General features: G+C 28.0%; 1 protein-coding gene across 1 annotated transcript; it reads right to left on the reverse strand.

Annotated features, from left to right (window-relative positions):
• Positions 1–2,082: 2,082 nt before the first annotated feature.
• LOC136087157 (uncharacterized) lies at positions 2,083–21,393 on the reverse strand. The gene is made up of 7 exons (XM_065809663.1): positions 21,186–21,393; positions 20,908–21,072; positions 6,975–7,266; positions 6,491–6,867; positions 5,440–6,308; positions 3,574–5,226; positions 2,083–3,474 (listed from the first exon to the last, which is right to left on the reverse strand). Exons 1-7 carry the CDS (start codon positions 21,391–21,393, stop codon positions 2,083–2,085), a joined length of 4,956 nt encoding a protein of 1,651 aa, XP_065665735.1.
• Positions 21,394–22,266: the final 873 nt, after the last annotated feature.

Here is a 22,266-nt window from a genome sequence, read left to right on the forward strand (position 1 = left end):
AAAAAGTGAATTAATTTTATTATTTGCTTTCAAATAATATTTGTTAAAAGACTTGTTTCAGTTTTCTATCGAGCTTACCAATTTTTCAGTATTGTTTTTTAAGTTATTTAATCCTTCATAAATTACTTGTGATATCAGTCAGTGACAGTTCTTCAGTTGTTTATATTATATTAAGTTATTTACATTATATTAAGCTTATATAAAAAATTATATAAAGAAATACTTTTCTTATAAAATACAGTAACAGCAAAGTAAATTATTTTTTCATGAAGAAATAAAAAATTATTTCTTAAAATTCGTATATTTTCTAAATTAAGAACAATTGTATATTTTTAATGGAATGAATGAGTTGTTTAATTTAAAATTTTTATTTTATAAATAAAACACTGCATTGCTATATTTAATAGTGTTAAATATAGCAATTTAATAGTGTATAAATAAAGCATTTCTATATTTTAAACACTACATTTCAATATTTTTAGTGCATAAATACAACACTGCATTTCTATATTTAAAAGTGTTAAATATGCCTCGTTTTTCCACGAAGTCTTTGCGCATTATATGTTTGAATATGTTACTGTGTTCACATCAAATGTGTTTCATGTATTCATGAAGTTTTTACGCGTGGAATGTTTTAATTTAGTTAATTTATTCCCTAAGTACCGTAAGTTTTATTAGGTTATATAAAGATTTGTGTTATGCGGCTGTTCGAAGAATACGTGACGTATACCAAATTGCCGATGCCCCTTAGTATGTAACGTATTGTATCAACAGCCATCATAATGACATTTAATTTTAACTTAAGAGAAACAAGTGTAATGTTTTTAGTTGATTAAGGGAGACCCGGTGCCAACATTTGCTAACATTGGTCATCAAAACGGAAAAAGTTATCTTAAGTAATTGATTTTTCCATTTTGGCAGTATGGAGTTATACCACTATTTAGTATTTTAAATTCTCTATCGTTTAATATACCACACAAATTTAATAAATCAGTTATTAATGAGTTTTTTTAAGAATTTTTTATTTCAACAGTAAGTCGATAACTTATTAATTATCTCATAATGATGTTTTTGGACATTTTCCTTGTATACAGACTCTTCATTATTTTATTAAATTGTTTTTATAATTTAATCTAATCAAATCAAAACTAATAGCAAGAGTAAAATGATTTAAAATAATATAAATCATTTTAAATGTTTTTACTTTTGCTATTAGTTTTGATTAGATTAGAAGTTAAATGAAAGGTGGTAAAAGCAACTTTTTTAACAAAAAATTGAGAAGTATTAGTATCAACAGACTTTAAATTTTTTTTTAGTGATGACGTCATTGTTTATGCGCATAATTAGTGTCATTTTACCCCCAAAACTGCCTATTCTCTTTTCTAATATAACTAACTCAAAAATGTGTTAAAATTTGAACATGAATTCTTTAATGTATTATTTATGTTGCCTGTGAAATAGAATTTTTTTAGAATTTTACCAGGTTGACATTCAAACTTTAAGATATAAAAAATAAGGGAAGTTTGGCACCAAAGCATGATAAAAATGAGTTTTTAAAGAATTAAAAAATTTTGCTTCATAGACAACATTCCCAATATGTTCATCTTTAAATCTTCAAAATTCCAGCCCATTTTCTATTTTCGAGGAAAGGTTATTTCTGAAAAATTAATTATAGCGAGAAAAAAAGTTGCAAAAAAGGTAAAACAAGTTTTAAAAAGTATTATATTGTAATTATATGGCAACATAAACGTAAACTACAGCTTATAGCCTAATATATTATTTAAAGTAAAGTCAAACGTTAAAGAAACGAAACTGTTCCTTGAAAATCAGACTGAACTTTTTTGGTTTTAATAAGAAATATATATATATAACACAACCCAAAATTCTACAATAATTTTCACAACAACAAAAAAAACGTGGCATTAAACCATAATGCCTTGCAGCAAATCCAGACCAATCAGTATAAGAAACAACGTCACGCGATGCGTACGGTTCTTATTACTGACTGATCTGGTTTTTACAAACAAGCTAAATTCGACACTACCGACCCTGGGATACTAAGTATCCCAGAGCAATAAATTCTTAAGTATTAAATTTTCTTTTTAATTCAGCCGTAATAGCAGCCATCCTCTGGCAATTAGGTTCAGCGGATGTAATTTTTTCTGTGTTTTTAATCTTTACTTCGAGAGGAACTAAGCGTTGAATTAGACGTTTTATAAAGGATACATGCCCATTTATACAAGTCTTTAAAATGGCACCCCTAACTTTTTTATCATTAGAAATAATTAATTCCTCCACGACACCTTGCTTCCATAAATTTCGCTTTAACTGATCATCGTTTATTAAAACAACATCTCCAACTTGTAGATACTCACCGCACTTTGTCCTTTGGTTTTTACTATCATAGAGGTGTCTTTCTCGTAATTGAGCAATATATTCACGACTAAAACGTTTCCAGTAATGATCAATAATAGTTTTCAAGTACTTTAATCTGCTGTTGTGATCATCAGAATTACCAATTTGAGAATCATCCATCTGAGTTTTTACATTAATTGATTGTAATCTTCTTCCAATTACAAGATGAGATGGGGTCAATGGTTCATATACTTCGTCATAAATATAAGTTAGTGGTCGACTATTAACCGTCATTTCAATCTCATGTAATACTGTTTCTAATTCCTCATATGACAATCGACTTTTTCCTACACATTTTTTCAACGCATCTTTGACAACTCGAATAAGTCGTTCATAGAATCCTCCCCACCAAGGTGATTTAGGCAAAATGAATTTCCATAATATACGTTCTTTTGCTAAAAACTGTTTTAACTGTTCACTTAGATGGGTTTTGAAGTTATCACTAATTACTATCTCTATACTTCCTCTTCGAGCTATAAAACGTTTTAAACATCTTATAAGAGAATCAGTTTCCATCGAAGGCGTTAATTCCACATGGACATTTCTGGATGTTGCACACGTAAACAAACACACATAAGCTTTATACATAGAATTTTCTTGTCCATAAATATTTTTCACAAACAAAGGGCCAGCATAATCTAATCCAATATTGGTGAACGCAAATTTATGTGTTGCCACTTGAAAAATAGGTAAATTTGGAGGTCCAGGACCATGTAAAGTTTTTGCAAGCACTCTTTTGCACTTGACACAATCTTTAATGTAATTCTTCACTATTTGTCGTTGCTTACGAATCCAGAACCTACTTCTTAATTCATTTAACGTTCCTCCAAGTCGTAAATGCTTTACTCTTTCATGTGCAGCTAGTACTATTAGCTTTGTAAAATGGCTATAGCTTCTCAATATAATTGGATACTTCTCTGCATATTCTAGCAAACTATTTTCAAACCGCCCTTTTAACCGTAGAATGTTATGTTCATCAATAAATAAATCCAGCTGTTGCTTAATGTTTTCATAATCCTGACTAGAATCATTCTTCCCTTTTAGCAGACTTTGTTCAGGCTTAATCCATAATTATTCAGCTGAATTAATCTTTTTTGTCGTCAACTCTCCTTGGTAATTAACAACTTTATTTTTAATATTATTCCCGAATTGTAAAACGTATGCTGAAACTCTCAATAGCTGAGTTAAACTGCTAAATTTTTCTGCTTTAATAATATACTGAACTCCGTCTTTTGCCTCATCAATATAGTTGACACAAGTAGTTACAGAATTTTTTAACTCACTAATACTTTCTGCCATATTACTATCAAAATACTTCCTTTGTTTTGGTGTGATATTAGTTTTTAAAAACAAAGGACCTTCCCACCACAAGCAATTGGTCTGAAACGTTAACAGATTTAAGTCTCTAGTTGGTATATCTGCTGGGTTGTTTTCTCCCTCAATATGGGACCAATCATTTTTGTTACTTAATTCTTGAATTTTTGACACACGATGCTGGACCCATAACTTCCAGTCTCTTTTAGAATTTTTTATCCAAGATAAAGATATTTTGCTATCTGTCCAATAACAAATTTTTCCCAGAATTAAAACGTCTTGAACAACCTTGTGCATCAAATTCGCTAATAACAAACAGCCAAGTAGTTCCAAACGTGGAATTGTTAACTTTTTTATTGGAGCAACTTTCGTCTTTGAGGTTATCAACTTGGACATCCAACCCTCCTTGGTTTTTACTTGAGCATATATAACTGCTGAATAAGCAACTTGAGAGCTATCACTAAAACCATGTAAAGTAACATACTTTGCTATTTCATCTTGTTCTTTAAAACAGTATCTTGGTACAGTAATGCTGGAAATAACTTCTAGTTCTTTTAAATACGCTAACCATTTTTCGTGGATTTCAGAAGGTAATTTATCATCCCAATCAAGTTTATCAATACACAGAGCTTGAAACAATAGTTTTGTCACAACAACAATTAGTGAAATAAGACCCAATGGATCATAAAATTTTGCAACGCTAAGCAAATTTCTTTTTGTAAAAGGTAGATTCAATGCTTCTTGTACATTAGCTGAAAAGTTGAAATGGAACTCATCGCTTTTTCCATTCCATAATAATCCCAAAACCTTTACACAATTAACTTCCATATCATTACTTCTATTTAATTCAAATTTTGCATAACTGTCTTCCTCATTCAGCAAGGCTTTCTCTTTTTCTTTATCTGCAATATACCTGCTTAACTCTGGTGAATTACTAAACCATTTTCGCAAATTAAATCCTCCCTTTTTCATAGCTTCTTTTATGAAGTTATAAAATTGAATACCTTCGCTGACTGTATTAACACCAACAGTAGAGTCGTCAACATATAAATCTCTTAGAAACTTTTTAGTAAATTCTTTAAATGTATCTGAATGATTTTCCATGTGCTTTATAATTGTAGTATTTAACAAAAAAGGACTACTAGTGATTCCAAATACTACTCGCAGGAAACGGTAAATAATTAACATGTTGTTCTTATCAGCATACCATAAAAATCGCAATAGATCCTTATACTCATTGCATATATCAACATTTAGAAACGCTTGACGGATATCAGATATCAGTCCTATCTTGAACATGCGAAAACGTAAAAGTGTACTATATATGCATGTCAGTAAACATGGGCCAGTATACAAACTTTCATTAATTGAAGGACCACCTTCTTTTGCGGAACCATCAAACACTACACGTAACTTTGTTGTCTCTTTATCATCTCGTAGTACTGCACGATGAGGTAGATAATGAACTTTTCCAGGTTCACCTGGATCATAGACTCGCTTAATAATGTTTTCGTTTTCATACGAAGTTATTACTTCTTGGTATCGTTGTTTTAAATCATTATTTTTCTCAAACTTTCTTTGTAATGAAATAAATATTTTTTACTCGCTTAATAATGTTTTCGTTTTCATAAGAAGTTATTACTTCTTGGTATCGTTGTTTTAAATCATTATTTTTCTCAAACTTTCTTTGTAATGAAATAAATATTTTACCTGATAATTATAATATAAACTAATATTATAATTATCAGGTAAAAATTCACAGTTTGGTTTCAATGGTAGCTTTGTCACATATCGTTCCCCATTAAAAGTAATGTCATTTTTAAATTGCTGGTAAAAATTGTCTTGCTCTTGGAAATCGCTGGATTCAGATTGCCAAAATTTTCGTAATTCCAACCTTAAGACATCATCATCTGATTGTGAAGTTGACACTAAATTGGTTTGAATAAAATTCTCACGTACACCGATGTCAGATGGACCACAAACAATCCATCCTAAAATACTTTCAAGAGCAACTGGACCATTATTGCAACCTCTTATTATTTTTCCAGTAATTATTGAGTAATAACAGTCTAACCCCACTAGAATGTCAACAGATTCATTGTTCTTTAACGGGTAAGATTTAGCTAAAGGGATTCCTTTTAAGTAAACATATTTTTGTTGCAAAAGATTGAAGTTAGGATTTTTTAATGGTGAACATATGAAAGGAATACATAATGCCTCCATATAAATATTATTTTTCGGATCTCTACCTTTCAAACAAACACGAACAACATCTAGTGTTTTGATCAAGCCTTCATCTAATGCAAATCTTTTTATTATTAAACTTTCTGTGCTTATCTTCTTCAACTTCAATTTTTCACGTAATGCATCTGTAATATAAGTTCGATGACTGCATCCATCAAATAATACTCTAATGCAACTGGATAAAGTGTTATCTGGGTTTGTAGCTGTAGCTTTAGCAGACTGTAGAATAACATGGTTGTTGGTAGCCGTATGCTGGTTTTGATGAGTAATTGAATAACTCTGGACTTCTGATAACAATTTATTTGGAACCTTGTTACTTTCAGTATCGCATAAAGCTATGTTATGCTTCTTTTTGCATTTTATGCACTCATAATTTAATCGACAAAAACTCGCTTTATGTCCTCTTTTTAAGCAAACAAAACATCTGCTCTCCTTTTGAACTATACTTCGACGGTGTTTTACATCTGTTATATTTCTGCATCTAGATGATAAGTGTCGTTCTTTACAAAACACTCACGTGGAATTCTTTCTGATATAATGGCAATAAGAAGTGATCCATAAGTACATGTTTCAACATTTAGGTCCTTTAAATTTCTTATATTTATTTCAAACTTATCATACATTTGACGGAGTTGTTTTACTTCTTTTAAATTTCGCACTGGATTTATTTTTCGAAAATCATCCATATGCGCTGCAATAAGACTTTGAGTATTACCAAACCTGTCCTTTAAAAGTTGTATTGCTTCCCTATAATTGCCTTCGCTAAGCGTAAGTCCTTCAATTAGCTTTTGTGCTCTACCTGAAAGATATGATTTTAAATAATTAAACTTTGCTATATCTGACAGATCTTCATTACTGTCAATTGCAGTTGAAAACTGATCCCAAACCCCTTTCCTTGATAATATATCACCAGAGAAACTTTGAATTGTTAATTTTGGAAGCTTCATGAAAATTTTAGAAGAAACACTTCGAGTGGATGAATTTTTCTCAGACTCTTTCACCTCTTTACTAAGAAACCGTAATTCTCTATGTTACTTAAAATATCACTAGTCCATGAGCTAGTATCCTCAATTTCGGATATAATGTCATCTTCGTCCGCCAACAAGTCCATAATTTCGTCGTCTAAACTCTTTATTATCACATGCTTAGTCTCTATATTAGTCAATAATAAGTTTATCTTTTTAATTTCTTTTAAATCGTCGTCAATTTCTGCGAACAACCTTCTCAGGTAAACTCGATGTCCATTTCTTATTTTCTTTTTCTTAACTAAGAAGCCATCGGCAAAAATAATCTCTAAATCAATATATCTCTAAAATAATGTCTTTAAAATCAATAAATGTACGGGTTTCGGCACCATAAAGAAACGAAACTGTTCCTTGAAAATCAGACTGAACTTTTTTGGTTTTAATAAGAAATATATATATAAAACACAACCCAAAATTCTACAATAATTTTCACAACAACAAAAAAAACGTGGCATTAAACCATAATGCATTGCAGCAAATCCAGACCAATCAGTATAAGAAACAACGTCACGCGATGCGTACGGTTCTTATTACTGACTGATCTGGTTTTTACAAACAAGCTAAATTCGACAAACGTCTTGAGCTTTTTGGTTTTGAAGATTTCGGAGAAAAAGCGTTGCTAAGGCCATTTGAAAAAATGCAAATTTGATTAAAATTAAGATTTTTGACTTATTGGAAAAGGCATCTTAAAATAGGTACATTAAAGAATTTAAAACATTCATTTTAGTATTTTTCAAAATTTTACCAAAAATAACCATTTTTTACCCTGGTTATCACCTTAATATATAAGACTATTGATTAATTGCATTGAGACTTTTGCTTCTCCATTACTTATTGTATTATATAATGCTCTATATGTTATTGATAATTTTCTTTTTTTTAGGACATTGGAAATATATAAAGATAACTTTGGAAACACATAGAGACAAACTTTGAGAAAATCTACAACTTAAATATATTAAATTTTTAAATTATCTGGCTATGTCCTTTTTTCGATATTTTGAAAGCGTAACGAATTAATATTATATATTTTGCAAAATTTTTATTCTAAATGAATCCATGTCCTTTTTTTCGATGGGGTTATCCCGTCAATTAAAAAAATAACTTTTAGCACCACCCTATTTTATATTTTGACCCTTAATTTAAGCGTTAAAAAGAGGATTTTATATATACTTAAATAAATATATATATATATATATATATATATATATATATATATATATATATATATATATATATATATATATATATTTAGTATTATCAAAAATATAAAAAAGGGATCGTCTATAAAGTACGTAAGCTCTGAGTGGAAATAGGCTTTGCAAATGGCGTATATGAGATGGAGGGGGAGTGGGTCAATTATAAAAAAAAGACACATTAAAAAAGATATATATAATAGTTGGATGAGTGGTTTAAAAGCGGATGTACTCAAAATGCGGGGAGGGTGAGGTCAAAAACAAAGCGTTCGCGCTTTAATAATAACCCCTAAGTATAAGTGTTTAAGTTATACAAAAAATATGAATAAAATAATGTTTTAATAATTTAAAAATTATCAAGCAGGAAAATTGTAGATTTTAAAAAAGTGAAGGTTAGTTTGACTCTAGACACGTCCATTAATATATATTATTTACTCTAATTTACCTTGTATACTTGTATAGTGGGTGTTTAATAAATATATAAATAAAAATAAATATCATGTAGATATATTTAAAAATAATTAAATAAAAAATTAAAAAAAACTTTTGTTATTGTCAAATAAATGAAATTTAAATGAATGCGAATTTTCTTTTTTTCTTTCTCTTTTTCTTTCAAAAATTGCTTTAAGCGAAAAAAACTTTTTTACTTTCAGAAGTATTGGAAATTCGATTTAAAATTCCAATTTTTTTGAGCGCTTAAAATATTCTTAAAAGGCGGGAAATTTTAGACATTGCTAAAAGAACCTATACAAAACCCATTCAAAAAATTTTATTACCTCCATATATAAAGGCATTGAGAGCAAAGTATTCGCTTTGATTTTTTTAATTGATTATTATTGAGGTTTCTACTTAAAAGAAAAAAAATTATGATCATTAAATCGCAATTTTAACTATAATGATAATTCAGTATAATATATAATGAAAACTTTTAAAAGTACTCAATTTTACATTAAAATAATCAAATAATCTTAAAAAATTTATATTTGCTGGAAATTTTTAAAGTTATGACAATTTACAATTATAACAAAATATAGCTAAATCATGATGTAATTCACTCAAATTGTTTATAACACTTTCAAGGCATTTTGGTACAAAATTTTTTCATAAAACTTACACGGCATTTTTGTAAACGAAGTAGTTTATTTTATGATATATAGGATCTGATATATTTTATGATATATAGGATCTGATATATAAGATATGATATATCTTATGATATATAGGATCTATTTTATGATATATAGGATTTAAATCTTTATTTAAAAAATTGAAGTTCTTTTTTTTATAATGATTTTTAAGGTGCTTCATTAAATAAGTAAAAAAGTTGGGTTTTTTGGATTTTTTAAATTAAGTGAAAAATTAACAAAAGTTTCATTCGGAAAAAAATGCATCTAAACTCAAACGCGTGAACTTTCGTAATTATTTTGGTGTCACTGGTTGTTTATTTAAAAAATTAAAATTTATGGTTGCTAAGGGGCAATTTTCTAGAAGTAGTTTTTGTAATTTGTAGTGGAACTAATATTTTTAGCCTGGTGGCTAGTACAACCGATTATAAATTTTTATCTTTAGTTTTATTTTTTGAAAAAATTAAAAAAAATCACTTTTTGTTCTCACAATTTCTCAAATATTTTATGATGTTGACAAAACGCTTTAAAATTTTTTTCCAAAAAGTTTTAAAATTAGTATGAGTACAATCTAAACCTCAATCAAACATGACATCTACTAGAATTTAATTTTTTAATTTTTTTGCTTGAGAAGTACCATTTAATCTTAATAAATTTTTAACATTATTCTTAAAGTAGAAAGGCCAGTTTGGGCAATTAAATAATCTTAATAACTACGCATTTCATGACAAAACATCTAATGAATGAAAATTAAGTAGTTAGAATGGTAAGAATGAACAGCAAGGAGTGATTAGATAGCAATCAAGTATGATGCGTGACCATTTTTCTATTTTTAACAATAAAAGTTTAAAAAATAATAATTACTCTTAGATTCATTGAATGCATTGATGCATTTTTTATCTACATCCCTAAAGAGTAAATATTTACCTAAATTATAGGAATTTTAATTATAATTACTCTTTTAATCCTATATCCGAGAGTTCATTTTAATACCTAACTAATGTGTCATTTAGTCTAACAGGGGTAAGTTAAGCTGATTTGACAGCAATTTAAGTTTCTCGCTATTTAATTTTTTCTCTTACGTCATTAAAGTGTAAAGGAAGGAGGCATAAATTTCCTTGTTAAATGCTCTTACGTTATATGCTTTTTTACAGAGTGGTACTTTGTGATAAGACCGTGAGGACTTCTTGAAGCGCTTTAAGTACCACACAAAATATAAAAGATTTATAAATTATAGGCACGCTTACTTAAGCTTAAGTTTTATATCATGCATACTCGTTTATTTATTGATACTCTGTTAGGGCAGGTTGTGCAGCTTGCTAAAAATATTGGACAACATCTTCTCAACCAAATGAGATAAAAGTACTTTTTTAAAAACAACATTTCTCAAAATAAACTATATTTATAATAGAGAAAACTTATTTAAATTCAACGCACAGATCATCGTCTTTCTTAGATTTAGTAAAAATTTCTAAATAAGACCCCTAACCCTGACCTTAACACCCCATATAAAGACAAAGAAAATGGCTAGACTTAAAGTTAAAGTTCAAGTTATTGATTTTTATGAAAAAAAAGATTAAAAAATAACTTAAAAATACTTTGAGTTTTTTGAAGTTTAAGGGTTATATTTATCGGGATTTTACAGTAATACTATATAAAAAAGGTTTTTAAATAAGATATTAAGGACTTTTTAAAGAAGAGTAAACTTGGCAATCTATCACAGAGTACCGTGGAAAAGCATCTAACCAGGAAGTACACGCCTTCTTTCATGTGTCGCAAGATTGTTTAACCAGAGCATCGAACCACTTGATTGTGCGCCAATACTCTACCCACTGCGCCGCGGCTACTGTTTCATAAGTTTTTTTTTTCCAATCCAGACTAAAAAATTCCTTAGTTGATTAGATATAGAAAGAAAATGTGCAACTTTAAAAGATGTTTTACAGCAAGTCAACTAATATTATTGGAAGTCCATCATTCATTCAATAATGTATAATACTCGGATCAGTCAATAAATAAATATTTTTGTTAATTTTTTTTTGTACCACATAGACTTCAACGACGGTAGTAGTGTAGTAATAGAGCGCTTGGATCATTAGCTTGAAGTTCCAAGTTCAATCCATACCACGTCTTTAAAAACACTGCGCTCAACTTTTGTTCGTCAAGGTTTGGGTTTCGGAGTTAAAAGAGTTGAGAGTGATTTGTTACCACATTAAAAAAAATTAAAAACCAGGCTCCTTGACTTTAGTGGCTGTCTCGACATTGGGGAGGTGAATAACTTAACAAAAAAAAACATTTTTTCTTTGAAAAACTGTAGTTTTTTAAGCAATGCGATAAATTCATTTTCATTAAAACACCTGAAAAATGCAGAAACTTAATGAGAAAAATAGAGAGATATATGTTTACATTATTGTATTGTCGTATTTTAATTCAAAGTTATATCAAAATATCAGTATCATATCTATAAACAAACTACTTGTAGTAATTACAACGAGCCTCTCAGCATAAATATAAAAATATTTCACCAGTTCAAAAAGATTTATGTTCAATTTAAATTTTGTCCAACGAAAATATATCATTGTTATAAATCAGATTGTCACGTCACATCAGATTATCCAATTATCAAATCTGATATATTACGTGTTTATTAGACTACTTGTGGTAAACCAGATTATCACTATATTTGTTGGTCTTAAGGTATGTAAAAATCAAGTTTAATGTTTACAGCGATTCCTAAAAAACACTTCTGAAATATGAACTTGATCTCTGTGATTTAAACGAGTTCTTTCCAACTGAGCTGGGTTGTAACTACTGCACGGTCACCATCAAAACCAAGACATTTTTTGATGAAGTCTGAATTCTATTATTAAATTGTAATTTAGTTTAAGATAGCGTTGAAAAGATTTTTTTCCCACTCTCTGGTGTCTAGTGGTAAGAAAACTTTCCAATCTCTAAATATATCTCTAATATAACGTAGTTTAACAAGTTTAACAAAGTATGACGTAATTTAACAAAAAAAATAAACAAATAACAAATAAACATTAACAAATAAACAAACAACAAATAAACAAACAACAAATAAACAAATAAACAAATAACAAATAACAAATAAACTTAAAACAAATAACAAATAATGTTTCTTTAAAAACTCAGCGTTTCATTAAAAGTAAAAATAAATGTTTCTTTAAATATAAACATGTTATTGTAAAGGAAACTCTTAGAACACTATGAAGTTTTATCGATAAATGATATATCATAGTTTCAGTAATATATCAAGTTTTATATAATATTTCTTTGTTTTAGTGACATCAGTGGCGGATCCAGGTCCTTGTCCTAAGGGGGTAATTTGACCAACACAAAAAAATCCACTTTTTTTTTCCTTCAGATAAACCACTATTTTATTTGATTGTTTAGAATAATTTTAGAAAAGTTTGCTTAGAAGCATATATTGAATGCATCTGTGTATAGATATCTTGAAAAAATCAAACGTTGAAAATAATTATTTAGTCTGTTATAAGCGACGGATTCATAACCTCGAAGGCCCTAGGCAGAAAAGTTTTTGGGGCCCTAAACACTTCTTAACACCACAATTTTTTTTCAACGAAATACCATTTAAAAATTGAGCTCGCTAAAATCATGGTACACAGGCTGCAGTCTTGTCTGCCTATAGGTATATCTGGCCCTGTCTGTAATGTGCAACAAAATAACATCTTTAGTATATTCTTTTTATTAATAAAGACTATTATAAATTTAACAAACAACAATATAAAATTGAGCTTTCTAGTTTTTGAAGATGCAAAACTATCAATAATCTTTTTGACATTTATGATACAATCTCTATGGATATGCATCATAACTAATCCGTTTAATTGTTCTTGTCCTATATTGGATCTTAAACAAGTTTTAAGTCTTTTTAAAATCGAGAAACTCCGTTTTCCCGAAGCAACGCTAGCAGGAAGGGTGCAAAGCAGTTCCAAAATACAATTAATTAAAGGGAAGACATTACCATCACATTGCTTGTATGCTTCCAGTACACATTCAGGTAGGTCTTGTTGCTTTTTGATTGCGTCTTTCCATTTTAGCTCTCAAAATTTGAATTCTGAAGAAACTTTCATTACTTAGACATTCTCATCAACAGTGTTAATGTTGGGAAGCCCTTTCATAAAACCCAGTATATTAGTTATGGATGCACAAAATACCATCTATTGACGATAAGTTTATATATTTTCAAAGAGTTAAAACTGGAACTGAAGCTTCAAATTGGATTACCTGATAACATTGAAACCAGGAAACAATTCAAAAGATTGAAATTCAGCCTACATTTTTTCCTAATTCACACAGACTTCCTTTTCCTTTGTTTATTTTTTTTTTGCAACGATGTAAATACTATTTATCGTTATTACTAACTAATCATACGAACTAATAGTTATAATAATTATATAAATAAAAAGTCTAAAAAATATATTAGCTATTATGAAAAAAAAAGTTTCCGAAATCGAGATATAATCAAAATGCAAAAGGATTTTCTATAGTTAAATTACTATCATCACCAAAAAGTAAATGCTTGAGTATTCTTTTTGATTGGATAGATATGAATATGATATTTTATTCATAGAAGCAATTCATATACGTTTATTGTTAACTCTGTCTTTGTTTTGTTTAATAAATTTCTTGGTATTGCTACATTTTATTCAAAAGAGTTTAAGGTTTCATCAGAAAATCTGAACTGTAAATCTAGAAGTATGCTATCAAGTAACGTTAAATAAACATTGACTCTATAGTAAGTTAGAAGATCGTTGGTATTGGGGTTTGCGCGATTAGTTTGTTTTCCTGTAATTCGTGAAATCTTGATTTTTAAACCTAAGTAACTTCCAGTAACTTTGATGCAGTCATAAATATAGCATTAAAGTTTTCTTTATTCTGACGTCTTTTACTTAATATCTTTATGGTATGTTTAAGAATAGTTTTAGCATATTCATGACCTATATAAATTATACTACAAATTAAAATAAAATTAATAAAAAAAAAATTTTCTATTAAAACCAAACCTATATATTATTTTTCGTAAGTTTTTAAACACAGTTTTTTTAGTTTAAAAAGAGTAAATAAAGAGTAAAAGTTTAAAAAAAAAAAGAGTAAAAGTTTAAAAAAAGTAAAAAAAAAAAAGAGCTGCAGAATAATTTTTTTATTTTATTTTTTCTTTTACAAATTTTTAAATAATACTTTGATGTTTGATATTTCTTATGGGGGTTAGTTATCCCTTAACCCCCCTCTCCCACCACCTTGCCCTTTGTGTCCACCACTGAGTGATATATCATAGTTTTAAATGATAAATCAAGTTTTATCGATATATGATATACCACTTTAAATAGTTAAGTAAAATCTTATTTATAAACATATATAATTAAAAGTGCTTAAACAATATAAAGTCACATAATTTTTTAATATAAACTATATTCTTAAGTTTAATACATCGCGACGTTAGAATTTCTTATTCTATCTCCACATTTTAAACTTTTGAGATGAAACGATTAAAAGGAAAGACTTTAGGAGACGGCATTTAATTTTTCTTTTATAACTAATGTTTTTTCCGCAACTTTTTTACTTATAACTTAGGTTTTAATTCAATAGGAAAACATTGTTCTGATTATATTCATTATTCAAATTAAAAAGTTTTAAAAGCGATATATTCAAAATTTCTATACTATACCAATGTTTAATGTTTACAGCCGTTCCCAATAAAAAAATGCTTCGGAGGTATGAATACACATATATTTTTATATGCATACCTCCAAAGTTTTTAAGGTACTAAGTTTAGAAAAATTTTCAAAATGCTTTTTATAAAACCGTTTTTAAATTTGGGTCTATTGATAGTCATTTTCAACAACTAGGAATAAATCTAAACTACAAAGTTTTAGCAAACCGGGTGTTTGGTAAGTCGGTTTATTAAGTTATTAGGCTGCGGAAAACCTTATCTAGGTAAAACAGCTTTAAATTTTATCAAGAATACTTTAAAGTGTAAAATAAGTTAAGACAGTAACTGTTGTTCCTCTAAAATATTTAGTCATAAAAAATTCCACCAAGGAGCAATAAAATGGGATACAACATAATTAGTATTTGTCTATCAACAAACTAAAACGCTAGAGAGGTCTCAGAAATATTGAACATGTTTTAAAAAACTTAAGAAATTTAAGAAACCATTGATGCGTTTCTAAGCAATCTTAAAAACGGTACTAATGCAGTGTTTTTTCTATTTAATGCTTTTTGTAAAAATGTCCATTAGTGTTAAAATATAACAAATATAAATAAATATAAGTTTTGAATATTCTTTCTAAAAAGAAGACAAACTAATATATTTAAACTCGTTAATACAAAATATTAAAAAGTATTTTGAGTTTCTTATAAAAACTCATAATTTTTTAATGAATTAAATAAATAATTAACAAAAATAATAATAATAATAATAACAATAATAGCAATAATAATAATAATAATAAACACTGGAGAACCCAAAGTTTTTTTGAATGGAATCTGAAATAACTTATTTTTAGTTGGCGAATTAGTCAGTCTGTCTTACTTAGAGACAATAAGTTAAGATGTTACCTAAATGTAATAATAATGTTACCTAAAGGTAATAAGTTTTCATATCTTTCAAGATTTAGAATTTTGTCTTTGTAATTGACATTGAGATTTTATCTTTGTGTTTTAGGTATGTTCCTAAAATATTGTAATATTTTAAAATCTATTGCAAAATCAGTCTGTAAAATCTCGACTTTTCTTTTATGTAATTTCATGCTCCTCTTCATTCACTTTTTTTGTGCTTTATTATCCTCATTCATAAGACTGAGAGACAATGTTGATACAAAAAACACGCCATACTCCAATTCCCCCCACCTCTATGTTTTCATCATTATTATTATTGTGAAAGAATTTTATTTTACCAACAAAATTATTTTTGTTAGGATATTGATAAAAACAATATGCGTTCAAAAATTATTTACGAAGTTAACATATGGATCTAAATTGACTTCTGATCATGATGCATTTGTCATGCAAGTCGGGATCGTTTGTTGAATTTTTTCAATTTGATAAAATAAAACAAAAATAACTTTATTACCGTTATTTAAATGTATCGTATATATGCGCATATAGGTTATTTAAATGTATGCATACTATGCATACATTTAATTAACCTATCTGTACATACCTACGCCGTAAATTTATGCAATGTACTCTGTATATATGGAACCGGACAATATATGTAAAGGCTTTGAGATTAGACAAGAAAATAAACAAGACAATTGAACAACAAAAAAATTTATAAGAGAAGGTTTCAAAAAAACTTGGAAGCGTAGATAAATGGGCAGTTTTGAAATATAAAATTTGAAATATAAAAAAAAATATTTTCTTAAGATTTAAAAAAATGCTCTATCGCTTTATATTTTTACAAAACTAACCAGTTATTAGTTATATAGCAGTTTCAAAAACGTTAGAACGCGATGTTTCAAAATGCATTTTAATGTCTTCGAAACTACTAATAAAAATTTAAAAGCCAGTTTGTTTTCATTTTTGTTTTGTTTTATATTTGTGTTATACTTGATAACAAGGGTATTTATATTTCCTTAAAATTTTCTTTTGGTTTTTTATATTTATTTACGGAAGTTTTATTCTCATTCTATCATTCTGAGCTAATATTATTTAAACTTGTGTTTTCTCGCAGTGCCGTAGCAAGCATGAACGACTCTTGGTGCAAGACTGAAATTTGGCGCCAATTATTTTTTGATTTAAAAAATTATTAATTGAAAAATTTAAAAGCCTCGTTTTTATAAATCATTGAAGTTCTTATTTTATTATTATTTTAATAAAAATATTCAAATTTTTAATTTTATAATAATATAAAAAGATATTATAATTGCTGCATTGAAGAATATTTTATCTTTTAGGAATCATCCATAAATTATGTAACGCTAATTTTATTCAAAAAAGTAGAAGTAGGAGATCATTTGCTTTTTTGCACAGCGATTTTAATTCAACTTAAAGGGATATTTTTATTTTTGATTTAATTAAAGACTTTGATAGGGAAAACTTTTTATCTTTTTTGTTTTGTCTATTAGTTAAATTTAGCGTTGTGTAATTTATGGACATATAAGGAATTACCTCCAAGTGTGAAAAAAGCTCTCTCAAAAAAAGATGCAAAAACAGTTTATAAAGTTAATTCATCAACGCCTAAAGAAAACATTATTGTATACACCAATAATAACAATTGTTTTATATTTTTCAAATATCATTTTAAGTTTACTCTTGGCCATCAGTGATGCCAAATCATAACATCTTCATAATTAAGTGAGCTTGTCAGTGTTGATTCAATTGTTGATGACAAACAAACTTGATAATCTGTATCTGCCTATTGAAGACCTACAGTAGTTTTTTATTATATTCAACTTAATAAAACTCTTTTCACAAGGTGCAACTGTCACTCGTAGTGTCAAAAATATCCTCAGACAGATAAGCAGGTAAGCAGCTTTCAAAAAATATTTATGAGTTAGCTGTAAAAGATCAAGTGGATTGGCACTTTTTAAACTATCCATTAAAGGTTTTGCTTGAAATATGACTTTTGTATTCAATTTTTTGACATGCCACTAAAAGGAAAAATTTCCGTTCAAAAATTTTGAAATATTTATACTTTTTAAATCTATATTTCAAAACAACGATTTTAAAAAAGTTTTACGCAGAAAAAACTTACAAGTTTAACACCAAAAATACCAAAAAAACAACGCTTTACAATCAAGTTTTTTTTTAATACAATGAGAATAATAATGAAATTTAAAGTTTTTAAAGTTTGTATTTTGTTGTGGGAGTGGGTATTAGAAAGTGTCATCAATTATCCTATGGGAAAGAGAGTGGTTTGGCACAGTGTGGCGTGACACTTTTTTTTTAATTTAAAATCTCATCAAAGCAAAATTAGTGAACTTTTAGCAAAAAATTGCAAACTCAAGGATATATTTTGTTTGAAAACAATGTCACGTCACATATAAGAGGAGGTGGGGGTTGATAAAAATATTACCTGGGGGAAGAGGTGTCTTAAAAAAGCCTAAAAATGTGTCACGTATTATTTGAACAGCCCCTTATGTGTATATTATTATTTTTACAAAAAATAAACTGTTAAAACGAATAATCTTTTGTATTTTCGTTTCTTTTAATTAAAAATTTTGTATCGTGAAATATTTCTAAAATGGGAAGGATTTTATGTCTTCCCCTTATCCATTTGTGTTCACCACTGGTTGCTGCTATACTATTTATACTCATTTGATACATGCATGCATTTCTGCTGAAATATAATACATTGTATTATATTATCTGCTAACCTACCAGTGAGCTTGCAATGAGCTAGTTATAGCATCGAGTTTAGTGTAATTAGAACTCCTTTAGTATAACTGGTTTATTTGAAAATGAGTGACGTCACGTTAACTCAACTAAGCCAATAACGTTATCTTTCCTTTTCAAGAAATCCATCCAACCTCCCTCGATAAATATTCAATTATCAAAATGGGAAAGACAGAGTGGAGTGAAAGGTTGAGCGTGACATTTCCGAACGGTGGGGCATAACGGCACAGTTATACATAAAGCTTTTTTTTTTTAATTTTTTTCGATTAAAAATTTAAACTTTTTTTTTTCATTATGAAAATGAAAAATAAAAAACTGTTATGAATTTTTTTATAAGTACCAAATGCAGAACTAAATTATTGTATTTTTGTATGCGATACAGCAACAAAAAGTATATCTTGTACTAATGGTAATTCGTTTTACAAATAAAAAGTGGGAGTTTCTTTAACATTATATTTTTATTATTTTCTTTTAGAATCTGGTTTTAAAAAATTACCTATTGAAGTTTTTTGATTACTATTAATTTTATTAAAATGATTTTTGTGTATCATATTCGGGCAGCATGTTATTTTTATAATTAACTACATTACTACATTTGTATCTAGCTATTTATAATGATTGTTTTATTTTTATGCTGAAACATTATTTACGTTATTTAAAAAAGCTAAATATTTCCTTATTTTACTTTTTATGACTTTTTTTTGGAGTATGGGCGTGTAGTTTATGCTGATATGTGATTCTTTTGTGAGCGAAATGTTCGAACATGTTCAAATAATAGATAGCGGATATTTTTTCATTTTTAGAACTTTGCAACCAAAGAATAAATGCTAGTCTTTAACTGTCTCGTTTTATCCCATCTACTTGCAAAAAAAAAAGAGACAATTTTGCCGATCTAGAGTTTTGTTACTTAGGTTGCCGTAGTTTATTGTATAGACTTTTGTAAATGAAAACATTGTTTACAAAAACAGTTCAGCATTATTAAAATAACACAGCTATGAGTTGTTTGAGGTAGTTGTGCATTTTTTGACAAAACAGTTTTTCATCGTATAATAATATGGTTCTGCAACGTTTAAGAACAAGGTTCTGCATAATTTGAGAATTTTGGAATTTATTGAAATTTATTTTGGAATTGAGTAGCTCCAATTATTTTCATGAATGTCTTATTTTATTTTTTATTGCTGTACTGTATCGGTTTAGAAAATTATTTGATATACTAAGATATATTATTTTTGGTAAAGAATAACTCCATCATTTTTTATTTTCATTCTCTATAGCTTAAGAGCATAAACCAGCTTTGTTTATGAACATTGGTCTGCTTTGTTTATTAATACAAACTTTTTGTTTTAAAAAAAAGCTATTAACTGTGTATATATGTCGGTCTTTTTACAATTTGTTGAACTCGTGTAGCCTAAAGCTTAAGATAACTATTTAAAAAATAAGTTTTCCTTGTATGATATAATACCGTTTGTAAGGTGGTACAACACCAAATAACTAAAAAATTGAAATAAACCTCCAAAATATAAATGTTTTTAAATACAGTTTACTAAAATGATTTAAATAAAAAAAAGCGAAAAAAAAAAAAATGTAAAAAAATTAGCATTAGGACCATAATGGCGGAAAAGAATATCAAAAAATGCATTTTTTGAACTAAATTTCAAAACATAATATATAAGACTAGCCATCATCATATGACCTGAAATTTTGTACACTTACTCTAAACACTTTATTAAACATTTTATTCTATTAAACAGAAAAAAATTTTAAATACCAAAGTAAATGATGATGAGTTATGTAAATTTTCCTCATATTTTATTTATTTTTTGATGTTTTAGAGAGATCTGACTAAAAAAAAAAAAAACTACTGATCATAAAAAAAAATCCAACTTTTAAATAAATTTTATAGGTATTTCAAGCAAGTACTGAAAATTTCAGATCAAATGAATTAATTATTGGTAGAATTAAATCTTTTATCCAAAGAGGTATGGTAGATTTGGGTTTATAATTCTTTTGATTTAGAGCCCAGTATTTGCACCAATTATATTTTCCTCGAAAACAAAGCTGGTAGCGTGTGAAGGAATCAGGAAAATCGGTGAAGTGGAAAAGTATGGCATAAACTGCTTTCTTCATTGAGTACAAGTTTCCCACATTAGATCTGATTGCAAGGCCATAGAAATTTTGCATTGAATTGATGCTTTTCAGTGTGTTTACCTCTGCATGATATTGGTTTTTTAGAACCTTTTTGGGCTTTGACAAAGTTTCGTAGACGTGTTCTTAACCGTTTTTGAACATGTCCAACACATTCCAGTTTTACAGACATAATATCATACTCTTTGTAAAGATCTGCGACTATTACATCATTAAAAGAAGATTTATCTTTATAAAAAAATAAGATATATAAATAATATCTCCTAGATATTCTTTATATATCAACTTATTTTTTTATAAAGATCTCTTAAACATAGCCACAGCTCCTACAGATTCCATACCACCCGATGAACCCTTGTGATCAACCAACCAACACTGATACTGTGGAGTTCCTCTTTTAGACCTCCACATTTTACATCTATTGCATTGTTTGGTAAATATCTCTGCATCAATAGATTTATTATGACAAACAGCAGTTACAATACCATTCAACAAATTATGACCTCGCTTTTGCCATGAACCATCAATTGAAATTCTAATTTCTTTCATTTCAAGAGAGTTGTTTATTGATTTGGTTTCAAAAGCAATTTTGCATACTTTCCTCAGCAGTAATGCTGAATACTAACATGGCAGTTTTATTTAACTTATTAAAGCCATTAGGCAACAAACAATAAAGATTCATACAGAAGGAAAAAGTTTTCATCGACTCATGACCAGCACCTATTTCTCGCAATCCGATGACAGCTCGCAGGTTTATCTCATATGGTGATTCTAGAGAAGAAGATTCTTTTTTAACAGTATCAATAGAAAACTCATTTGTGTTTAAAGAATTCTTTGACTTTGTTGAAGTTCTAAAATTTTTAGAAAAGTTGCACTTTGTACACTTCATCTCAAGTAAATGACAAAAGCCCATACGAGAACCAACTTTATCTTTGATTAACAAATTTACAAAAAAGCAATTGGGGCAAACAGTGTGTGCAATTAATTTGTTTAAAAATAAAAAGTTAATAAGTATAAAATATTCGTCAGATTCACATTTATCCGAGCTGAACGATATATCTAACTTTCTTGAGCTAACTGCGGTAGAAAATTAGATCCCATGAAATATTAGATCCACTGCCGTAAAACTCAAAACGAGGATGCGTTTATAATATATTATATTTAGAAATGTTCCTTTAAGTCCGAATATTTACATTAAGACATTACGAAAGACAAAAAGAGGAACTAATACTTTTTCAAAGTTTTAAATTTTTCCTATACATACATGATTATTAAAAACACACAATAAGTGTTTACTATATATGATGCATGTTTTATCTGTGTTTACAATACTTTTATATCATATTTGAAATCAGTTCAATCTTCACAATATCGAATAAAGGAAAAGAACGTTTATTTAACAATAATAGTGATTTATTTACT

The sequence above is a fragment of the Hydra vulgaris genome, chromosome 11 (genome assembly GCF_038396675.1).
Source record: "Hydra vulgaris chromosome 11, alternate assembly HydraT2T_AEP".
NCBI lineage: Eukaryota > Metazoa > Cnidaria > Hydrozoa > Anthoathecata > Hydridae > Hydra > Hydra vulgaris.